We start from the raw sequence: 25,392 nt of genomic DNA, 5'->3' as shown, positions 1-25,392 counted from the left end.
TTCAGCTTGCTGAAACGACTAGAAGAACATGTGAGGATTTATAAATTAAAATTAAATATCCAAGCCTTCATGGACATTATGTCAATAATTCCACCTGAGACAAAACTATAATGAAGCACAGGTCTTCAGAAGCTGTCATACGTACAAAATTTGATGTAATTTATCTATCTTACTTAAAAGCCACTCCTGATCACAGGAGTGACCTATGATAAACAGGGAGTTAAGAATCAGAATACACCACTCAACTGCTGCATCAAGCAGCATCTGATTCTATTTCATATTTCTACACTGTCACCAAAACACCATAGAGAGCTGTGAAGCAGCTGTTCCAGCAAAGCACCTCTTCAGTTCAGATGACCATTCTATCTCCTTTTGCTAGGCATTTCATACAAGTCAGACAAGATAGCCGTTTTTTTGAATAGGATGTTGATAAAATCATTTGCAGTGTGGTTTTTTAAAAGTCATCTTTTTTTTTTTTTTTTAATAGCCACTTAAAACGCTCAGCTGTTTGCATTTGTTATTTTTAGTTTAAAACACAACCAGTTAGCCAGAAGAACCACATTTCAAGTACAAAACACAAGCATCATCAACTAGCTAAACTAGTCAAATGTGATACATGCTTTTGAGTTATCTTTTCTCAACTCAAAATCTAGGTATTATTAACTTATTGAATAATTTATTCCCCTTTATTTCTTCTCTGACTTTGAACTCTTAATACCTGAACAATGTTGCTGCCTGCAAAACTGGCTCGTCTCCATATCCGCCCTCTGGCCAAAGCCTCGTTTAACAGGTGAGCTAGCTTCCGCTCCATCTCAGCCTGAAACACTTCCTCCTGAATTCGCTGGTCGACGACACCCAAGAGAACTACATTGCAGAAAAAGTAACCCAAGAACACAAATGAATTAGTAAAAGTTTTCAGCGTCTTTTCTGCAACTTCAGTTACACGCGTTGAGTCACTCTGTGACATCTCATGGACAATTCAAGAGCAGCAGTATTCTTGGGGGAATACTGGGAAGTTAAGCCAGTGGTTACACATTAGAAAGGAAGGCTTTATATCAGGAAAGATTAAAATAAATATTTTTTTTTAAAAAAGGACAGAGGGCACTTCATGGAATTTCAGACAGTCTAGTCAGACACATAATGTTGAATTTAGATTATGAAAAAGCAAACATATGAACATCCAATGAATTATTCAAAAACAACCAAAAGAGAAAATTCAGCTAAATTGCTTGCAGCAACTACTTTCAATCAAAATTTTGTGTTTGAAAGTGAGACACAGTTGGAGATGGACAGGGCAAGGGTTCAGAATCAAGGTTAAAAACTAAGAGCACGTGAATGAACCTGTGTATTCCAAGCACATCTTCCCTAGATAAAATCAAGATTACCAAGTATGCCAATTAAAGCGCACACAAAAAAAATGGTTAGTAGCCCCACCAACTTCACTCCCTAACCCCAGGTACTCCAGGTCACTAAGGCAGCTGATGCTGAGATGAATACCTGAGGAACAACACGTAGGAAACACCAAAAAACTGTGGACCTTTGCCAACAAGATGGCATCCAGAAAAAGTAAAATGGAGTTAATGGAGTGACAGTCATCTGAACAATACAATTAAAAAACCTTAAAGGATAGTAAACTGACTCGCCACCGACATTAGCAAAATAACACAGTTTTCATTCCTGAGGCCTTCCACTAAAATGGTTTATTTTTAAAAGGTCAATTTTTAGTAAAGTTTTTTTATGTTTGCTTACTTAAGTGTGGTGCTTAAAAAAAGCAATTTGATTAGATAAAATCAATTAAATACAATTTTGTTTAAATTATTAAACAAAATATAAAAACCACATTTTCCATTAAAAATTTTTCACTGTATATGTCAGAAAAAAAGGAAATATTTTCATGATTTTTCTCAGAGATCAACAGCATGTCTGCTAAATTCAATCACTAATGAAGCATCTCAAAACAAAAGCAAAATAAACAGTGACTTAGGGATGTTATATATGGCAAGAAGACCGTTCTTGCCTGTGTATCGAATCTGAGTATCAGTTAGTTCTTCTTAATAGCATGAACTGTATTCTACAACCAAGAGGACAGCTACAGAGAACACTGCATCTCCCAATGTTTTATGACTACTGGGATACTTTAGAATACCCATGCACATATATCTTGGTAATTGAGTATTAAAAAACCCTCATCTTTAGCGTGCAGAAATTCTATCATTCTCCTTTGTCTTGAGTCATACCATCTGTCTAGAAACAGCTATCAAATAATGAAAAAAGCCATTAATATAGAATGATTTTGCCCTGAAAACATAATATACATACTTAAATGACACTGACACAGCCGAAGTGTCAGCTTTTCCCAGGATGCCTGCAAGAACTGGGATTACAAAAAATCCTTTGTATCAAAGGTGCTGCAATTGGCGTTAAACCTCATAGCCAAGAATTTTAGGGACAAAAAAAAAGTGTGTGGAGGATGTGCATACGTTATTTCGGAGCTGGAAGAACCTTTTTTTTACTCCAGGATCCAAGGAAACTTCCAACAAAAACAGATAAAAACAGATAAAGCAGGAGAGGGTGAGGGTATCTTGACCAAGCTGACTAAAAAAACGCCAACAAACACCTAAGAGAGGATGACGTTGGCTGTGCAATACACACAGGTAGATTCTCTCCTGTTACTGAACACAATTTGAAATTCTTCAGTCAGACAAACTATGTGGGCTTCAGAGGTTAAGCTGCAATTTGGTTTCCTGCTTAGAAGTACACTGGTAACTAATGAGAAGAGACAGGGATACCTGAAAAAAAACAGGAAGTATGTCTATACTACTGGTAAACTATGGATGGAAAGGCTGTGGGACGACAAAAGTGTATCCAGTGAGGCATCAGCACTGCAACAGCAAGGTTGTTAGGCATAGCCTGGTTACCATTCAGCCTTTATGTGTTGAAGAAACAGGTAGGATCTACTGTGCTTGCAAGCAAACTCAATAGCATTTGAGCATCTAAAAGTGACAACTCAACCATATCTGCTCATTGCAGAATAAAACATCCAACAGACTTGGGTGGGAGGGATCTACTGTGAATTAATTGGAAGAGATCAATAAAATTTGATGAAGCCATTTCCCATACTCAGAACATATCTATTTTTATTTTGTTTTATTCCTGTCATGTTTTGGTACAAAGTGCTACACAGAAAGAAAGTTCTTATTTTCACCTAAAACAACAAAAAAATTAAAATCAATGTAGAATATTGAAAGCATGCAGGGTAGATACTCTATGCCTGACAGCATACGTTGTCTTGCTAAGAATGAACTGCCTTATAGACAAAAATTTTAATGTACATTATCAAAAAATTGCAATAGTTCATTCTAGACCCAGAAATTACATTTCCCAGATGCCCCAGGTCACCAAGCCTTCGGTTTTAGAATTTATTCAGCTTAGGCACATTACCACCCTACAAACATGCAGCACCCCCAGGGTATTGATATTTATCCAGGCTAGTTACCCTGTTAACAAAAATAACTGCACACTTACTGACATACACTGTACGTACCTGTTCTCACCCAGGAAGATTTCATTAACTGGGACACATTAAGCTTAGGATAATGAAAGGCTGAGGGAAAAACAGAATGGAGGAAAAACATCCGTTAGAACAGTACTCTCGATAACATACACACGCACAAAAAGAGAAACCACTTCATACTTTACACTGTCAGTAAGCATCTTATTTACACAGATGTATTACAACTCCTGAGGCCGTGCAGACGCAGTGGTAAGGCAAGTGCTGTGAACATACACTCCCCCAGTTCATCTCTGAACAAAAAGAAGCTAACTGAAGCAGTCAGATTTATTACCTGAAAGATTTCAAGCTGCTGTACTGAGGTCATTGCTCCTAGAAACTTAAAAGTAAAGCTCACTGTGAATTGTGTTTCTTACCGAGCTAAATGCAGGATAAGACTTCTGCTCAAAGGGCAATGAAGCAATCCATGAGTGTCTGAGAACGAAAACATGACTTCCTATGAGGCAGAAACTACATGGAAATATTAAATGGAAAGAATAAAACTGAATAGATCTGATTTGTGTTCCAGACTCGTGCAGATGGAAATATTTAAAATATATCACCCTGGTAAATTATTTTACAAAAATCACAAAGAAACACACATAGAAGCATTGCTGTGGACAAATCTAATGGATTATGTGTTTGGCCTGATGGCCCCAAGCTTCCTGTACAAAGCCATGCTCCAGAGTGAAATCCTTGCCCTAGTAAAGTGAATTAAGTCCATTTCCACTGATTTCAATAGAAATAAGATTTTTCCCAAGGTTTCCACTGGAGAGCAGTAAAGACATGTTGGGAAACAAGTGAAGATGGGGGCTGGGCCAACAGTTTCCTCAAGGGAAGTCTTAAGCTTTACTATGGCAATACAAAAGAGGAAGGGTCATAACTTTCTCAAAATATTTAATCCAGATGCAGTTTGCTAAGCATACACAAAGGTTAATTTTTAAACTGTTTCATGGATAGAAAGAATGACCTGGTACATGCTAAACCAATTTAGAACAAAGCAGTCCAGTCTTCAGTTCCAGAGACTGTTTGCCACTACTGCATGTATTAGACATGTAGAAAATTATCTGTTTTCTAATTTAATTATGACATAAACCGTAGAGTAGCTGACTTCTGTCAGCAAACCTAAAATCCAATTCTTTGCCCTTTAAAAAGCTTACCAATTTTTTGCTAACATAAAAGCAAAGGACTTACTACTTACAGTATCTTTTATTTCCACAGATTTATGGATAGTCTTGTGGAAAAAAAGTGAAAATGTGGTTATTTGCACCTTTATTTCGATAATAACAATACCACTAGCTTCAAGAGAACCACCTGGGAGGTACACTGTGACTTACTGTTCAGAATGGTATAAGATGATGGTTCTTTACTCTGAACATGAACATCAGTACTCCGTACACTGACCAGGGTGCATCAAATTTCCAAAACTCTCAGACACAGAAATAGCACCCCACAGTCCATTTAATTTAACACATTTGTTTTTGGTATACTGCTACATGATTCTTCTGAGCGTAGGTTATAGACTGGAGTTCTATTTGCTCTGGTCATGCAATTGTTCACTTCAATTTAGAAATACAACCTGAACAGAAAAGCATAAACAAAACTGGATCTGTGTTTTCCAAAGCATGGAAAGAGCAAGATAAGAAAATGAGAAATCTTCCAATTGCCACAAAACTTTGAACTGCTAACAGTTGCAGTTTTTTTTTCTTCTTTTAAACCAAAATCATGCTTTGCCTCAATACTTAATGCGCTCTTCACGCTTTTTCTAATTAGTACTTGAAAATGATTTAATTCATGCAAATTACTGGATGACTATTCACTTAAACTTTTCACGGAATTAATGAAATTTAAAAATAAACTGACGAGCAGAAAATCTTGAAATTGAAAAGGAGGATGTGCCACAATCACTGGCAGCTAAGGCTGAGTTCTAAAACCTGACAAAGAACGCATGAAATGAAGGATGCTTCTGTAACTCAGACAATGCTCCAAAGCTATAAAATACAGGCTCCAGCCCTTATGGCTTATGCCACAGGCAACTCCAGTGTCTTGCTAAGACTTGTGGCCTGGTCCTGAGCTCAGCTGGAGTCCCAGCACTGCAGCATGATCCTAGTCTCAAGATTCTTAATCCTCCTGGAACTACTGTTTAAAACCAGCACAGACAAAATGCAATTGCTATTTAGATTGCGGCTGGTCTGCTAATGACTATCGATGCATTAATGAAGTATACACTATCCTCATGAGCGGATTCTGTCACGCAGTCCTGAAGTACCTACCACACCATGTAACCTGAAGTACCTACCACACCATGTAAGTGTTGATTTGATGTTGAATGAAAAAGCAAAGGGTCACCTAGCCGTCTAGAAGTCTCTTGACAGCAATCTGAAGCATGTAACTCCACTAACATGGCCTTCACCAGGTATTCTAGTAAGGATATGTCTGATCTTACATGAAGACATGGGACTATGCATGCTAGAATTGGTACCACACTGATTGTTCTCATTTATGATAAATGGAAGAACAGAAAGACAAAGCATGGAAGGAATGAAGTATTTACTATGAGAAGACATCCCCCAAAAATTAAGATTCCATGGAAACACTGGGGTGTACTGTATTAAAACAGTATTTGTTAAAAATCTGATCCAAAATCCACTCTGACAAAAACTACCAAAAAATCTGCAGTCCTTGAACTGTATCATATTATTTCGTCTTATCCTATTGGCCTTGCAACATCTCCAAAGTATCTGAAATAGATGCCACCCATCAAAGAGCTAGTTATGGCACTGAAAAACAGTCCCAAGGCAACTCTCTCTATTTAAGGCCCTAATAAAAAAAGCAATATATTTGGGGTAGGCTCACAAAGGCCAATATTCCTCATGTAGTCCAGCGTTAGCCTTTGCGTGTCCTCAGAGAAATCTTACAGCCATAAAGACATACTAAGCATATTCCTTCCTATGTTTTGTTTTGTTTGTTTGTTTTTTGGTTTTAAAAAAACAAACCTAGGAACTGTGACTAAACTTGCCTTTCCTTCTGCTGATATGTAGTTCATGACCACATAACCAAATGAGTTTGCAATCTGAAATGAGAGATATAATGTGGACAATGCAAAGTTAGCAGGCAGAAAGATGTAACCTGGACATTTGAAAATAGCATGTTGCTGAAGTCACCTAGAAGTCTGTGGGGAAAAAAAACAAGTCTGGAAGTTTCCAGGCTTGGCCCCTCCAACAGCCCCATTCCTGCACAGAACAGTCCATTCTGTCAAACAGACGACTTGTACTGTAGAAACTTACTTTGATGAGTGCAACAAGGAAAAAAAAAAGAGACTAAGAATTCCTGCTGTTAATCATGTATTGCACAGGGACAACCCACACAATGTAAAGTATAAGCAGTATATATCAATTATGTGAAAAACCCAATGAAAAGACTGCATGCAAAAAGCTACATGAAGTGAACAGGAAGCAGGGAGCAAATACATTCCTTCAAACAAAGCTCATATTTGGGATAACAAAAGCAAGATCTCACTTCACTTAACAGTGCTGAGTCACAGTGATATTACACAAGCCGCTTGTCCTTTGTATGAATCAGTGTGAACCCCCTGACAGCTCAGCTCACCTACAGATCAGTTCCTTTTCTTCAGGTGCAGGCTATAAGACTTATCAGATCACCTACAGAGCCCTAAAGAGGGGTCACCACCAAACATATAACTGCTACCAGGCCTGGCAGTCAAGGCACAAATGCCACAGCACTGTGTGGTAAGGAATATTTCACATTTACATATAAATATACCTTCCAAAACTCCCCCCAAATCATGTTGAAAAGTAGACAGTTGCAAATAATTCGCATAGAGCAAAGCAGCTGTCTGTCAAAGGAAGATCTCAACACCTTCCCTGCGGTAAATGCTCTGCAGGCTAAGGGAAAACATGAGAACAGAGCCTAGAAAATCAAAGCATTTAGGCACCTCACTGCCAAAGTAGCTCTGAGAATCTGGCTGTTGGTCATCCTCAAGCAGACTGCTGAATAAGATGTCTCAGAAGAGATCTGCCCAACACTGCTGAGCCTTTGGACGTGATTTCTGGCTCTGAAGATCTAAAATGATTTGGCTCAAAACACAGCCACAGTAACAGTGCAAAAAAAGAAACATGTGGAAACAGCTAAAAGTAACTGAGTGAGGATGCCTCGCTTACAGAAGTGTATGGACTACGTCCATTATTGCTTGCTGACAGACAGACCCATAGCTCTGAACAAGCTGAGAAGCTGCATTCTCACTTTGCTGACTTATCAAATGGCACCACGTCTGCTGTTCCACAACACTGAAACCAAACACTACTGAGACCAAACCAGAGAAGTGCAAAATCTAAATGAGCTATCCTGCAGTGGGCTAAATCTGTAATTAAATAAGAGTTGCTCTAGTGACGTGCTGTCACAGAGCTCCACTGGCATCAAACAGGAATCAGCCCCACTAAAAGCATGCAAATAACATGGGGAGAGTCCCTGGTCTGAGCACTAAATAAATTAGCTTTACATTTCTTAAATACCAGTGAGGGTGAAGGGGGGAAAAGAGCAGCACACATGCATGTTTAATAGCAGTGTTTTTCCCCTATGACCAGTCTTGCCTTTCAGGACATACTGACCTTGGTAGAAATTCTGTTATCATCTAATTGCACTGTACCACCATCACACAATCTGGAAGATGGGATTCTCAGCAAGGGGCAACCTGCAAATTCACTACACTACAAATATCTCTCCAGAATATGTGGACGTAAGTAAAAATAGTAGGATTAGATGTGTGTACTTCATAGGGAAAAAAAAAACAACATCAAGACACTAAAAATAATACCCAAGAGACTAGAAGTAATAAACTCAAGGGCAAAGGTGAAAAAAAATCCATGCATAGTGAAGAGAAATGTCTTTCAAGCAATCATGGCAAGAGGAACATTTATTTTGAATTCAGTGAGAAACAAAGATCACAGCCCACAATCTGAGAACTTCTGTGGCCTCACAAGGGACAAGAAAATGCTAGTCGTCTATGGAGAAGGCTTTTGGTCCTGGCTCATTTAAATACTGCTACCACTGCAAACGTAAAGTCTATGTGAGACCAAGTGAGAACAGAATTATTAAAAGGAAATGAGAAGGTTAATACAACATCTGCTACATTTTTAATTGGTTATGGGAACAGAGGGATCAAAGTCCCTCAAAATTAAAACAAAAAGATTTTACAAAAACTAATACTACTTCTAGTCATTGGGAAATTATCATGTATATAGATTTAAAGGTGCTACACAGCACAACGTTCAGTGACAATGATTCTCCTTGTCCTGTCTTCACTGATGTACCTCTGTACAGCTGCATAGTGAAAAACACCCACCACTAGGCCTGATTTTCCATCAGACACTTGACTGTACAGACGGAATCACTGTGTCAGGTGCTATGCACCTACATATCCCACAAAAAGTAACTTAGGTGATTAAAAATCTGCATTGTAAAGTACAGTGAGATAGGAGAAACTGGGAATTAATGGACTAGGTTAACATGAATGGGTTCCACCAGGAAAGGCAGTACTGTTCTCTCATGATCTTAATTACGTTCATGAGTCATTGTTGCAATGAACAATCCACTAGCGTACAAGGATTATTGTTGAACTCAGATACTTGGCATACTTACGAGACTGAGGTCCCCTGCAAAATCTAATCAAACATAAGCTGTCAAGAATGAACATCAAGGAAACTGCTTTGCAGGCAGTTCCCATTAATCTAAGTTTAGAATGACCACCGACTGGAAAAAATGACTTGCAATGCAAGTAGTACACAGAAAGTGAGTAAGATACTTAAAATACCTTAAAAGATAAAAGACGACTTAAAAAAGCATTGCTACTGACTAACAGATAACCCAGACTTGGGCAAATATAAACTTATCCCATGCTTTCTACAAGTCAGTCACAGTTGAGCACAGCACAGAGCCCAAGGTAGTAAACCCTGATGAGAAGCAGCAAAGGCATTGTAGACATAATAAAGACACACTGCACAGAAGCATTGACCAAAGTGGCTATCTTTTTGTTGTTTGTTTGTTCTAAAGTACCTGGGCTAAGACCAGGGAAAATGGTGCCAGGTTCAGCACAACTGGCCCAGTGCAGAAGAAAAGAATGATGACAAAAGCAACAAGTTGCTGTAACACTGATACACACTACATGAGCAGAGAGGTACAGACTTGCTCAGCAGAATTCACGATGCAAGTCAAGTACTTAAAGATGCATTATCACTTATACACAAAATTAATTTTACAGAGTAGGGGAAAAATTACTTTAAAAAAAGGTATTTTGCAGTCTTGGCAACAAGTACTCACGTTCAGCAATTTGCTGCACAGGAAAACCCAGATAAAAGCTGAATTCCACCACGGACAAGTTTCTTAACTGCTCACTGACTTCGGACCCATTTAGAAAACCATATCTATCTCGGATGGCAAAAATGATGCTCACGGGGCCCTGACGAAACGCAGCCCCAGGCCTACTCAGAGTTATATTCAGTATCTGAAAAGAAAAGATTGGAACACTGTCAGCAAAATCAAATCACTGGCATATCTATTTGTTCCTTGACAGATTTTTTTTTTTCCTAATGTGAGGGGAGAGTATTTTATATCAAAGCAGAGGAACATCGATTCCAGATCGATTCGGCATACTGAGTCTCGAAGAGGCCAAGTTACTCATGCTTCCTCTTTCTAAGGATTATCCTTTCAGGTCATTCATAATCCACAATGATCTGAAAGCTATCATTCAGAAAATGATGGAAAAAATGCCAATATCAAACTCTATGGAACAGACAGGAAAATACCATGACAAAGACACGGTATGAAAATAGCTCTTGGTCAAAACCTACTGCACCATGCATACCCAGACCCTACAACTGTGAGAAGTCTCACTCTGCCACCTAAGTACAGAGCAACTGTGTGTATACAGACAAACCTCTTCCAAGCAGTAATATACTATTTAAAAAGAAAGTATGCTAAGACAATATGCCAATAAAGTGTTTTGCATGTTCTGTCTTCATTCTATCCGTATTCTATCTATATTGCTTCACTCAGTTGTACAGTTTTGAGTACATATCTACGCACTTTACTATATGTACTACATAGTACTTCATGTACTCTAAATTTTGTATCATATTTGCCACTGTGACCATTTTATGGTAGCACCGACAGACATTTATGGTGCCCATTAAATAGCACTTTTTTTTTTTTTTAATACTAATTTTAGTATTACAACAAAGCTAGAAAAAAATAAGAATTCAGAGAGAAGAGGGCGTTAGTCTCGTAAGTTGAATTATTGACTTGCCAGGGAGTTATAAGCTCTGCCATGATTCAGTACCCAACACATACTCAATACATTTCACATATGAAGTTCCAGTAGCATCTGTCACAGACAGCGGCATCATGTACACTGTAAGTATTTATAGAACTCAGAAGCAACTAGCACGTTTGCTCATATAATGACAGTGTATGTTTCAGTATTTCCTAATAGGATCCTCTGAGTGGCAACAAGACCTGAAAGGTGTCTTCCAACAAAAACATACTGCCTGCACCCTATCCTGTAATAATAAAATCCAATGAGAATGTGTTTGAACAGGGTTGGGGCAGCCTTTATGTGGAAGTATAAGCCTGTTTAAATTCCTATTATATTCACTAATGCTTCTTGATATGAATCACCATCTTCTTGGATCTTCTTTTCAGTAAGCTTGAAACGAGACTAGTAAGTGGACCCAAATTATTTTGCAGGAAAAAAAAAAAAAAGACTTTATTACAAAGCCTCACTGTTCTACATGATCTAGATAGCAAGGCATCTGGGGACGCCTAACTCATTTTACCAGCTGTGTTAAACAAGACAACTGGAAGTGAGGAGAAAAAGGCAAAGATAAGAAACATTTTTCTTCTTACCTGCACAGTGAAGTTGTAGAACTCCTGGTGTTGCTTGCTCACCTCCATAAATGCCATCGTCAGCCCCTTTTCAATGCGCTGGCTGAAGTCGCAGAACCCAATATCCACATTTCGAGGCACAAACTGAAGCACTGAAGGCAAAGGGTACACGTTATTCCTACAGACAAGCACTTCCATGAAAGAGAACTACATGAGCGTGAGAGTCCTCATGCCATAGGGCTAGCACTTTTTCATGGAATTCAGGACATATTCAATGAAAACCTGGGCAGAAACACAGTAGAAATACATTTTGCACTGGTGCAGTAAATTCTCTACTTCCTAGTATCTGGTGCAGCAGCAATTAAATTACTGAACAATACTACTGACAAAATACCCACTGTTTCCTGCTGTATACTGATAGACCTTTGCTGCATAAAAGCTTGCTAAAGGACTGGAGCACTGAACCAACCACACTGAAATCCTTAATTACCCCAGCAGTTCAATGAAAATCTCAAGGAAAATAGTAACAAATTTCTTTGTAGACTCAAATTTAATATTTAGCTTATCTAAAAGACCACACACTGGATCCATTCGTACACATCAGTATCAGTCTAACACTTTCAAAATACCCAATTAGCAGCCAATCTTTTAGATCTATATAGATATACCTTAACATCTTTCACAGGAAAGAAAGAATGAGCACAGCGGAGAAAGAGTGAGCAGGCATACAGACCTCTAGCTATACACACAGCTATCTGCACATTTCCTGACATATTCTTACCCAAAGAAATGCTATCAACAGGTCACAGATCCTAATAGTAATATTATACAAAGATCAAGATGAGAAAATGCAACTATCATCTGTTTAACCATGCTAAGCAGTGGAAAAAGATGTCACACACACAGAGAGCTGATGTCTCACAATTCAGATATTAACACAGAAGAAACAGCACATGAAACATACCTGAATAAAAGCAGCTATGTTTGACATCCATGTACTCTATTGCCCATATACTTAATTCCTGTTACTGTCTATTACTCAATCAAACTCCATTACGTGGTTAATATGTTACTTTAGACTATTAGCAGTCATGGACTGCTGCCATACAGCAGCCATGGAAAGCTGAATGCTATATGAGTTATCCTTTTGCTCACTGATTCTCCTACACTGAAAATTCTAAGAAGTGTAATTTAAGGTAAACATAACTCAAAACGTGAGTCAAGCATTACAAAGTAGCTACACTGTGATTTTACAAGTGTTTCCCATGAGCTTTGCTTGTCTTATCTTTGTAAAATGCTACAAGAGAAGTGGAGATCAGGCTATTGACAGGCAAGGGGCCACTGAAAATAGAGTCGCTTTGCAGCATGAGAATACTCTTAACGCTTAAAGCAATACAAAGAATGCAAACTTTTTTCACTTGTTTCAGCAGTGAACCATCAACCAAAACATGAAGCAAGGAAAAGAGCATACATATTTTGCAATTCACTAAGAAAACTTTCCTGAAAAAACAAACATGAAATGACAGGGTTAATCGTCCACAAATTATTTACAGCAAGTACTTTGTTAACAGACATGAGTGAATGCTCACAGCAGTGGAACACAGGGTTTTTATTTGATCTCACATACTTATCACAAAACTCTCCGCAAGTGTAGAAGTGTGAATCAGTATGAAGCTACATCTCCTTGTCTTTGTATCAGGAAGAACTCACCTGTCTGAACCTGGAATCTGTTATCAGGCATGGCGAAAGAAGGATGCAGCGAGAGGATCAGGGGGGTCTCACCACGAAGAAGACTGCTGTTCACAAGCACATTTATGACAGCTATTGCCGTGTAAACAAAAGGACCTGATGTCACCAAGAAAGCATATTTCGGGGAAATTTTATAAACCTACAAAAACAAAAAAAAAGAAAAGAAAAAATCTTCAAGGTGAAATTTGGCAACAACACTTTATATCTATAGAGTCCTGGGCATTTCAAAGCTTAGACCCCAACATGTAAGAAAATGCAATCTTTATTTTACAGAGATAGAAACACACACACTGACAGCACTGTGCCTTGCAGCCTCTGCTCCAGTGCATCAGAAAGGCACTTCCCCTGTGCTAACAGCACCCACTGGAAACTCTCCAATGCAACACACCTACCTCCACACTTCTCCATTTATCACGTCACAGCATAGTGGCACTCCACCTGGTCTGCATTCCCCAGCAGCATGTAAGAGTTCCCATACAAATTGCTACCTACTTACTGAACCATTTGCAGAGCTTCTGCACTTCAGGCCTGTGCTACAGAGCAGACGCATCCTGTAACATTCACATGTGATGTGTGAGAAACAAAATACACATAAACTGTGTTTTATGGATATAATTCTCACACACAAGTATTCTGGAGAATGCTTCTCCCCATTTGCTTTCTTCAACGTAGTTACCTCAATTACAATTTTCCTCCTCCACTTCATCTCCTGACACTGAGACTTCTCAAAAACCCCAAGGAGCTTTAGTCATCATGTAAAAGAAATGAAATTGAAAGTTAAATATGAACCTAGGCAAATGTTTCCAGGCAGAGGCTTTTATACGTTATTATTCTGTCACCTAAGTAAAAACAAGCTGAAGGCTTTTATTTATTTAAACACACTGCGATGCCTTCTCTCCCTAAGAGAAACTATCTCAATATCAAGGACTCTGATTTCCCCAGCATTATTTTTTTCCTATTTCTTTTATTTCGTGGTTTGTTTGATTTGCCCGAGGCAGTCACGCTACAGTATTTTGAGATATCCAACACGATGGATTCACAAATAAATAATCTAAACCAGAGATGCAAATGTTCTGATAAATGTGCACCTCTTAAATGAATAGATGCTGGCATCTTGCAGGCTTTGCGCTAGTGAAGGGATTTTTCAGATACGCTCAACTTCAAGATGAGCCTCATGGAAAAGCACAGTGCTACTTAAAGTGTCATCCACATGTTCCTTACTGGTATTTCTGCAATAGTGCACCATAATGATAATTGGTGTTTAGATGAGACAGTAAGCAGCCCTTTCCTGTCCATGTATTTCAAACACCATGTATTTCAAAGAGATCTTCACCAAAAGAAACTACCTAAATAGCAGAAGAAAAAACAACAACAACAAAAAACCGTCTTGCTCATTATTTCTTCCTTCTTCTTAGGCCACAAATATATGCAGCATCCTGCTTTTATACATGGATTTAGACCCAGAGAATTCAAATTTGTTTGATATGAGTAATATGCACAGCTCTTTTGAGCTCTTCTTATCTGAAATTTTATCCTTTTATCTCAGGATGAAATGATCTCTGCAGCTTCAGTTTGTCAAATGGAAAACAGCAGTTATAATGGGTAAGACATTGAAAAGAAAAGTTACCATTACTTGCACAAAAGACTGATTAAAAGCAAGAAAAAGAAGAGATAGAATTAAAAATCTTACAGGCAATTTGCTGGTGATTTCTGAAGCCATATACACTGAAGAAGAGAGGCCTAGTACAGCATCTCTACAATACTGTTGTCACGGACTATAGTTAGGTATTTCAGACAAGGACGCAAGCCTCTGATAACCAGCTCAGCTGCCTGCACCTCTGACCTGTTCCAGTGCACCACAGATGCAATGTAAGCAGCCTACCCCAGGGACTCCTCTGAAATTTTGCATCGACTTCTTCATTTTAACAGCTAACACTCATGCTTCCCTTTTGTGCTCCTTTTTGGGTAAAAGTAATGCCACAAGAATGGAAACTTAAAATATTTTTTTTTTAAGTGTAATCTTAAGGTAGGTAGATTAGAAGCACTGTAGGTGAAAGCAATAGCTATCTCTGCTTGGGGTATTGCAGCTTTGTCTTAAGTTACATCTCAACAACTGAATTCAGACACCAGAAGTAATACAGCCATGTTAGCATGATGCTGTTTACAAGGTAATTCACATAAAAGTTTGGAAAGTTATCTAGGATGCATAAGCACAGCTCAACTCTTGCTTCACAAGTAAGAACAGCTCCTCTTGGTGCAGCTAAATGGTTCCCAAACCCAGCCAACCATCCAACCCTCTCTTGGAGGTTTCACTTCTACTGCCAGAACAGTGAGGTGCTACCAAACTAGCTAGCTGAAGCACCAGTTTTAGAGCACTACCTATTCAAGTACAATTTCTTACATGAAACAAGCGCAGATTTCTTACCTTAATGCCTTGAGCCATGAATCTGGAGAAGCACTCAAAACTCAACATGCACAACTGAGCCACCAGCAAAAGCAGAAAGCTTCAGTACAAGTCATTGCACCTTCTCAAGTTCAGCCGTTACCTCTCCTAAAACAGCTAATCCAACCCTGCTGTTTCCAGGATACAGCCTCTCTCATTCAAAGCTAATCTGACAAGAGAGAATGCATCTCGTATGGCACGTTTTTAAGTCCCAGTTTATTAGAGGCTAGAAAAGTATTTGGGGAAAACATCACTGCTTGCTTACTCCATCCCTTATGACTTTCCCTAGGCATTTGCTATAGATTATTGTCAGCTAAACTATTTGATTAGATGTACCTTTGGTACTATCTAATCCATGCCCACATACCACTGTATTATGCTGTGCAAACATCTGGCAGAAGGCATAAAAAAAGGATTTCCTCACCACCACCTTATTAAGCATTCTGTAATGAGTCTACAGGGAGCATTTAACTTCACGAAGATGGGCTACAAAGGCTCACAGGTCTTAAAAATGAAACAGATTCCGCCCCTACATGCATTGGGATCCTAAGGCAACAATTCTTCCCCCATTTTCACACACCTAAACGATAACAGCCACAGTTTCAGCAGCAGTGAGTAGCAATGAATGTTACAGAAGCCAGTGCAAATCCACAAGGTGGCATCTTTGAAAAAAGTATTTAACTGCCAGACAGAGAACTCGTTTCCTTACTTTTAAGGCAGAGGTTTGCAGATTTTGGATCACAGAAACCTATAGGTTAAGGCCAGGTCCAAAACCCTGGATTAAATGCAGCAACAAAGTAACTGTGGCATACATTACACCGCATGATAAAAATCCCTAACAAAATGAGGCTGACAATAAGCTTTTTTCTGTTTGTATGAACTTAACGGCAGCAGGATCCTTATAGCAAGTCACTGCCAACACTTTTTTTTTCCTCTTGCCCCAGTGCAACAAAGCTAAAGTCAACTGAAGATTGTCTAGCGAATCTTACCCAAGTGTCCTAAGATTTACAGTAAAGGAAGTTGACAAAAAATTGCTCTTGTCCAAAGAATAGGCAAACAATAGAGTCTTATTCTTCTGCAGATGCAATACATTGAAACCAACTACAAAGAGATAATTTTAAAATTTTCAGTTATTCTCACTTTGCTAAGAAGAAAATTGCAAAAAAAAAAAAGTTTTTTCATTAGACAGGATTCAAGCCTGCCCCACTTTTTTCCTACTTCATCAGTTCAGAATGTTAGAAATAATAAAGAACCAGAGCCCAAAGTTTTTTTCCCCTAACTTTTTCAGTTGAAAAGTAATTCTCCTTCCAGTATTAAACTTGGATTATATTTAAAGTGAGCAGCAGTTATATCCATCGTTGCCATGGATTTTATTTTTAAAGCACACATTACTACCAAGTTAAATTTAACAAGACTGTCTCCTGATTTACTGTGCATTACATCACAACAAGGGAACAACATCTGGGAGCTGTCATAAAAGCCATAGTAAAAAAAAAAAAAAAGCTTAAAGAAGTGCACTGCTTCACTGTAACTTCCAAACGCACACTCAGTTCCTGGGTACTCTTGACTAATGAGAGTCATGTCTGCTTGATTAATTTAGTTCAGTAATATGAGACAGTTCTGTGTAAAATTTTGCATTACATCACCATTAAACATGCTGACATAGAAAGCTCCTTATTTATAGTAACCGTTTGGTTAGCATTTTACTGTTAGAGTTGAAAACATTATTTTCAGTGCAAAAATACTGATACCCAAGGCATCACAAAGAGAACTCATATGACAGCAGCATTCTAGCATAAAATAAGCATAAGTGACTCCATGGAGATGTTTTCTCCTTTCGATAAAATAGAATTTGCAAAGAATGAAGCTGGACTAACTGCATTATGTATAAAAGCAGTTGCCAGAAAGCAGCCTTAGAGCCAAAACACACTATTGAAAGCTCTGCAAGGCCATAGTGGGCATGAAATGACAGACTAAAGGGTAAAAATATAAAGAAGAAATATATCAAATGTTTGCTCTACTCAGCCTTCAGGTACTTAGCAATACATTTTGTATTACTGGCATTACTATTGCAAGGCATATAAGGTCACTGAAAATCACTGTAGCTTCATCATCATGAGTTTTTGACTTCTACTTGCCTATGCCAGTTTGCACAAACTGAAGGTGTAAATTCACCATCCAGAATAAAAATATTTAATTTGCAAAAATCCTTAAAGCTTATGGGCAGGTATTGCTAAAAGGAACAAAACTAAACGTAATCTATAGGGGCAGCTCACTGTGGCTGAAGCTTGGCAGACATTTGTCACACATTTATCTTGACCGAGAGGGAGACAGGCATGTTCTCAAACAACAGACAAGAGCTGTTTAATTACTGAGTGCAGTGGTTGTGGCAGGAGCTGTCAAAAGACCATTTACCCACAAAGATCAGCAAGTGGTAAAAGCACTACCATCATGGGCTTCTGTGCACGGAGATATTCAACTTACATTCAACATTCAAGGTGGCACATGAGTTAACTTTATTGCAAAAGTGAAATCAGAGACTCAAAAAAAAGTAAGAAAATTAAGCAGGAACCACACAAGAAATAAGGTACCACCTTGGTGCTGGGCTATCACAACCAAATGAACACAGAAATGACACACTGGAAGCGCAGCTGAACCTGCAACCTACCCCCACAATTCCACTGAAACATTCCATTTTATCCCCAATCACCTGATTACACAACAAATGTAACCCCAAAACACCTCTTCGATCATTTTCCTCTCAGACAGAGGGTTTGAGGAAGAAGTAGATGAATAGAGTGTTAAACTTCAACTCAGTGGATACTCACTCCAAGGTTAGGGAACAACACTGAAATATTATTGTTCAAAGACAATTCCTTGAACATCAGTGGAGAGGATTTTTTTTTTTAAGCACAAATTCTTTTACCCCATGAGTGGGGGAAGGAGAGGAGGGGAAGAAATCCAGTCACACCTACTTGAAGGCTTAAAAAATAACATCTTATCATCGCACACCTGATTTTTTTTCATCCTGCCTTTCCTGCCAAATCCAGCATTTGGGATTCCACCACTTTCCATGTAAGTGCTGATGACCTCACAAGATAAAATAGCACAAGGTGGTGAAGAATGGTTTGCTTTGTTTAAGGCTCTATGCATGTAATCAGCTAGCAGGAGAAACAAAACTCTAACAGGTATTTTAGAAGTGTAAAAGTTTTTCGGCTCATTTTCACTTCACCAGTCAGAGCAGGTGTGGAATAGTGGCAGGGCACTGCTTGATCAGCTATGACAAAAACAAGAAAGGTCTGCCCTAGAAAATAAATTACATTCTAAAAGTATAAAAATTAAATAAAAGTCATACATTAAAAAAAAATCTAACATTTAAGTTGACATAAACCTTTCAGTGCTTTAGCATCATATACATTATTCTTAAATCACTGTTTTAGCCTGTGAACTAAAACCACTATTGCATTAGAGGGATCAAACAGCTTCATACACACTTCATACCACTTACCTCTAGCTCTACTGATCGCCTGAACTGAACTCTGAGCACTTCTCTGATGGATTCACTGACATTTTGTAGAACAGCTCTTCGGGCCAGCACTGGAAATTAATGTCAGTCAGTAAATATACTTTAGCTTCATCTCTTAGGTTTTATTCAAAGCTGCATTTTTCAGTTGTGTAATGCATGAAAAAGCAGACAGTGAGATCAGCTGAGTCAAATGGATAAGACAATAGCAAGGAAACAGTGAAAGTTGTGACTGTATCCTAAAAAGTGACTTAAGGAACTCCAGGTTTGTTTTCTCTCATTTTTGTCCATATCTATTGTCTTTAGTATTCTAGCCAAGCAATCTTCTTAAGAGCCACTCAGGCATTCAAATGGGATCTGAAACTCACAGCACATTCGGTCTGATCCAAGCACCACAATGAGCTTGCTGTCATAACACAGCTCAAGTTTTGTAGGCAACGCGTGGAATGCAGATGTGGTCAGAAAAAAGCCACAGAAAATATGCATCTACTTTTCACTTAAATAAAAGTAAACAAACGTGACATTGATTGCTGAAAGGGATATCCACCGAGTAAGAAACTGCTTCAAAAACCCCAAGCCCCTATGGATGTTATGTCTGCTTGAGACTGACTATGGTCAAGGAGACAACTGACAAGTGTCATGTTGTCAGTCTGCACTGACTTTTCATCAGTAACTTGCCTGCAAAACTAATCAAATTACAAGTGAAAATAAATCTTTGTCCTCACCAGCAGTCAGCTCACCTTCATATCTGGAGAATGAGATTATTCTCATTTTGCTTTCCATATTACAGCAAAGCTTAAGGACAAAACGTGTTGATTACCACAGAGCACGCAGCATTTCTACAGCTGCCCTGGGTTAGCTCTCTGGTAGTGCCTTGTTAAAAAACCCAAGGAAGTGGGAAAACACCAAAAAAACAAAACCAGATGCTGAGACAATTGGTTCTGAAAAACACTAACGTCACTTTTTCTGGTTAAAACCACACCAAACCTAGTAAGTATGGGAGGAGGGAAAATATAAACATAAAATATAAGGAGGAGGGAAAATATAAACATATAAACATAGGACAGTAAAATGATAAAAACGGTAACAAAGCCCAAATATTTTTGAAGCCAAATTTCTTCTTTTGTATTAAAACATTACCTCTCATGTGGACTTTATGCAAACAACAGCATCAACTTTAAGGAGAAACTTAGTCAGAACATTTGGTAGAACATTAACAGAATAATGTTCACTTTCCACCAATCAAGGGATAAAGCAGCCTCAAATAGATGTACTTGTATATATGTATAAAATACACTTGAAAAGGCAGTTTCATTCACTGTGTAATGGCTATGTAATTCACTAGTGTAGTGAATTCTGCTCTTTTCAAGAATAAATGATAGAGCTGTGGCTTTACAGCTGCCTAAATTTTACACTATATTTCTCTGAAATAGTCAAGTAGCTAATTCAACCCTCGCAGCCTAACTAAGGGCTCACAGCACAGTGGTTTCCGAAAACAGAACCGAACCGCGGGCGATCTCTCACCAGCTGTGACGAGGTAAGCATCAGGGATCGCAATGTCGCAGACGTAGGGCTGCCTGGTGGTGCTGGCGGCAGAGGTCAGGACCGTGGCTCTGGGCCGAGCGGTGGTGGTGGGCAGAGGAGGGGAGGAGGAGATGGTGGGCAGAGGAGGAGAGGAGAAGGTACCGGGGCTGCTGCCCGCAGCAGGCGTGCCGTGGCTGCTCGGGGTGCTGGTAGCAGCGGTTGTGGGGACGGTGCCGGGAGCAGCCAATGTGTTGGTGCTGCCAGCTCCTGTTGGAACGTCGTACCCCGTGGCAGGGCGAGAAGTCGGAGGAAATGGTGCGGGAACGAGCGACGTGATCACAGATGGAGACTGTGTAGGAGAGGGAGCGACGCTGCTGGCATCGACACGCGGAGTCAGGCTGTCAGGGCCTGCAGTCACAAGTGCCGTGGGGTGGGCGCTGCCCTCGCTGTGGGATGTTAAAAGCAGCGTGGCGTTAACTGTAGCACCAGTATCCTCATCAGAAGCCAGAGCAGTTGAGAGCAGAGATGAAGACACGTTTAAGACAGGAGTTGTCGGAAAGGGAGTAAACAGAGAGATCAGACTTGTCTCGTCAAGCAGGACACTGCTGGTCACAGGCTCGGTGTCAGAAGCGGGCAGCACCAGGGTGGGAACCACGGGCTGGAAGGAGGAGGGCGAAGGCTCTAACTGAGAGGTAGCTCCTGTAACAGCTGAGGTAATTGCAACTTCGGATCCCGCTACCGATACTGATGGTGCTTCCAGAAACACAGATGAGTCAGAATGCAAACCTGATGATGGCATTATTTCAGGAACGTGTGCACCTGGAGTAGAGGATGCGTTTGAGTAGAAGTATGGTGCTTGTCTGAGAGAGAACAGAGAAACCTCGATGTCACTGGTAGAGCTGACAGCAGTAGCTAAGTCCCAGCTGGAAACATCCTCATAAAGTACTGATGTCCCAGTCAACAAGGTCTGAGGTAAGAGTGTTGATAAATCACTCTGCACGACAGAGTAAGAGTGTGGCATGGCTGATGACAAAAACGAGTAGCTAGGTTCAATCAGAAACAGTGTTGATAAAAGATCGGATGAAAAATCTGACACCGTTAAAGATGATTCTTCCCTTGTAAGTGTCTTGTCAAGCAAAAATCCTGATTCTGATGGCCTAAGTCCTGGCGAGTCCATAAAAGTTGTGTGACTGACTGCAGCAGACACTACCGGCTCACTCGGGGTGACCGCAGTTTCAGACAGCACAGTGATGGCAGCAGGATGGTCTGCACCAGTGCTTGGTGGCGGCGAAACAGTTTCCATAGCAGAGAAGGAAAACTGGGCAGCAGAGATGTCCAGTGACATTTCTCCAGGGAGATGATGGTAGGAAGGAGAACTCGTAGGTATTCTGTCGTCAACAGCAGCGCCCACAGTGCTTGATAAAAACACACTTGAATCAGGGATCTCTGCAAATCTTGAAGAAAATGAAACAACTGGCCTTGATGGAAAAGAAGTATCAAAAATCTCAGGTGTAGGCTCATCAAACTCATACCCATCAGCAATTACAGTTGTAAATGGAGCTATTCCTTGAACTTCAGAGGCTTGGACTGACATGGTTTCGATGTAATCACCTGAGCCCACATCATGCTCTGGAGCGAAGCCTGCCTCTGGCAGAAGTGAAACCGAGTCACAGTTCAAACAAGGACTGTATGATCTCGTGAAAGGCACTGGGCTTATGAGCTCACTAATAAGCTCAGGTTGACTTGGTATTTCTGAACCAGCAGGCAAATTTGGTGCTGTACTGGAGAAGTGGTGTGTAAACAAGCTGGCATTAAGAATCGTGCCAGCATCAGCAGAAACGACAGCTGAGTGACCAGGGAAAGGTGCAAGTGGAAGACTGATTGCAAACAAACCAGGCTCAGCACTGGCTGCTGCAGCAGCAGGTGTGGCCCAGGGACTGCTTGGAGCAGGGTAGGTCCTTACACCGAGCACTTCTGTTGCCCGGCTACTCACATCAGTGTAATTGTCACCATTTGGGTCTATACTTTGTGCAGTAGCATCTGCTGCAACATGGCTATCTCTATCCAGCAGCTGGAGATGGACAGGTGGCTCTTGTGAAGTTGCCTCAGAAAGCAGAGATGTTAAACTTCTGTTTACATTTTCCCACACCTCACCCACCTCCTCTAAAGGAATGGGAGTGAAATAAACACCTGTATTTGGAAGGTGCAAGTCCCTGCTTGAACTTAGAATTTCACTATCTGGTACAAAAGGCTTCGATTCTGTGAGCATGTTACTGTGACTAGGGACAGCACTTAGCGGAGTCTTTTGCTGTGCTGTTTTCAAGATTTCATATGGTATAAAAAAGACAGATAATGAAGGTGTTAGCAACAGAGTTTCTAATGCTTCTCTTGGTGGCTCTACTGTATTAGAGTGATGATCTGGTAAAACTGCAGAAGACTTCAGTGGGGGAGTCCACTGTGCCTTTGGAAATGAGCTAATAAATTCATCGTCACTTAAGAATGCCTCATTGCTTGTTACGGAGACGTCTACCAATGGCATACTTCTCCATTCTGAAATCCTGATCGTTTCTTCTCGGTTAAATGAAGTCACATCAAGGGGAGTGGTAACTGATGATAAAACTGTTTGAAGGAAATTACTTTCTTGGGACTCCAAAGTACTTTTTGCTAAGGCCATCTGTGTCCTGCTGCCTGATATGCTTTGGTGCACCTTTGAGTCCACTGAGAAAAAGGAAAAATTTTGCTGCTCCACGAATATCTCATCTAAATAAGGAGGGAGAGAGACAAAAACAAACAAACAAAACAAACACAAGATTAGCACAAGTATTGAAACTGGAATGAGCAAATCTCTGCTATGCAGAACTCAAGGATCAAGTCAGCACAAGAAATAAGTTCCCCTGTGAAACCCTATTCCCTGGAAATGACCAGGACCACACGGGCTCCTCTCACTCTGCACCTACTTGTCCCTTGACAGCAGCTCCCCAGTAAGCCCACAGAAGGATGGAAAGCAGCTCCCTCTTACCTACACAAGGCTATAGTGTATATCAGCTCACAGGCTCCCAAAGTAAACAAACCAGAAAGGGTAACAGGGTACAACACAAAGAAAGACTCTCTGTATCTTTAGGGACCTGGGTTAGGTCTTCTGCTTTCCATTAGCATCACTTCATTTCCTCCAGTGTTATTATTTCTTATTATTAGGCTCACTGGCAGATCTGTTCTATTTCTATAACCAGCTCCTGTCAATATCAGAAATGAGCGACAGGTGCTATTTATGGGATGAAGAGGTGGGTTCCTTTTATGTAAGGCAAGTGTCGACCTGATATCTACTGCAAGCATCTGCTGAGATGAAACATGTCCAGTAGTTAGGTTTACATTGCCTGCCATTCATTTCACTTCTTGCCTTTAAGCAGCCAGCAGCAAATTGCTTTGTTATGCAGCTGCCATCTTCATCTGCATCCTGCTGTAGGAGAACTTTATTTACAGGCCACCTGTAACAGGTCTTTCACTGCTCATACTTGCAGGACTGAAGTAGTAATAGCTGAGTTCAAGCACCAAGGAGAAAAAGCTATGAATTCACCAGATACTTTACGAAGATTCTTGCAAAAATCATGTATTGATACTATTTGCACAACTTGACTGTAATTCTTCCCCACACAAAAGCATCCTTGTATTACTGAGATCTGCATACAGGCCTTTCCAACCATGGCTGTGTTTTGCAAAGGAAAGGCTTATTACTGCCTGAGTACTTTTGTGAAATGTCTAGATATGACTGATACCCTTCAGAGCTGAACGTTAAAGGAAATCACAGAAAACTTCCTGAGGACATTTTTCTAGGGTACGCACAAAGGCTTCATTCTTAGATTAGCTATCCCCAGCCCCGATCATCCCATTTCCCCAGCATTAGTATTCTCATACCGGAGCATCTATGCAGTGCTACTGGAACCTACTGACAATGTGCACTGAAAAGGCTGGTGGGGGTAGGAATCCCACCCAATTAATCCACCAGCGAACAGTTTAAAATAAAACCCAGCAGACGCCGTTGTAAGTGCCTGACGGCGATACGGCACACTGCTCAAGTGTAGCTCCATTAGCAAGCTCGTAGAGGATGCCTTGAACTCCGTAACTCCTGGCAGATCTTTGCAGGAGTAGTTCACCTGTCTGTTACACGCTGCTGCCAATGTAACAGCGCTTTGCAAAAGTGATAAACTGCTGTCATCGTACCTTCCATCCTGGTCTATTTGCTAAATTCCCTGACAATTTTGCAAGCACTGACATACTGGCCTGGTAAATTTTGAAGCTGCTGATCTGGAAAGATCACTGATTATAAAAATCAATGCACAGAACTAATATCGCTAATCACTGCTAATCGAAGATGAGCCATGCGATAACATTGTTTATTTTACAGATCCCATGCACAGCATTTTGCAGCATAAAAGACTCTCTCAGGTAGTCCTGATCAATTTTTAACTCCTGAAACTCACTGGAGGCACTGTTAGATTTATGATCTTTGTGGTGTGATGATAAGATATGCTGCCTTACAATGCTCAAGGAGGAGGAAGAGGAGGAGAAAGGGGAAGAGGTCAACCACTGGAACACAAACAGTGCAGCCACCCTGTAACGATGGCTTTTGCAAGCAGTTACTGTGAGTGACAGAAATTGCAGCTCCCATCAAGCACAGGACTGAAGCACAGACCCTGAGCAGGTGTT

General features: G+C 40.1%; 1 protein-coding gene across 4 annotated transcripts in view; it reads right to left on the bottom strand.

The window, feature by feature from the left end:
- KIAA1549 (KIAA1549 ortholog) overlaps positions 1 to 25,392 on the bottom strand; it is a 138,033-nt gene that overhangs the window by 51,547 nt on the left and 61,094 nt on the right. For all 4 annotated transcript variants that reach the window (XM_072038779.1, XM_072038783.1, XM_072038775.1 and 1 more), the window contains exons 2-8: positions 20,689 to 23,448; positions 19,150 to 19,238; positions 13,160 to 13,337; positions 11,471 to 11,601; positions 9,887 to 10,070; positions 3,545 to 3,604; positions 719 to 864 (exon numbers count right to left, since the gene is read on the bottom strand). In XM_072038779.1, coding sequence (XP_071894880.1) covers positions 719 to 864; positions 3,545 to 3,604; positions 9,887 to 10,070; positions 11,471 to 11,601; positions 13,160 to 13,337; positions 19,150 to 19,238; positions 20,689 to 23,448 — 3,548 coding nt within the window. The remainder of the gene's footprint in view (positions 1 to 718; positions 865 to 3,544; positions 3,605 to 9,886; positions 10,071 to 11,470; positions 11,602 to 13,159; positions 13,338 to 19,149; positions 19,239 to 20,688; positions 23,449 to 25,392) is intronic.

The sequence above is a fragment of the Anas platyrhynchos genome, chromosome 1 (genome assembly GCF_047663525.1).
Source record: "Anas platyrhynchos isolate ZD024472 breed Pekin duck chromosome 1, IASCAAS_PekinDuck_T2T, whole genome shotgun sequence".
In the NCBI taxonomy this organism is placed as follows: domain Eukaryota; kingdom Metazoa; phylum Chordata; class Aves; order Anseriformes; family Anatidae; genus Anas; species Anas platyrhynchos.
This window is presented reverse-complemented; position numbering and strand designations above follow the sequence as displayed.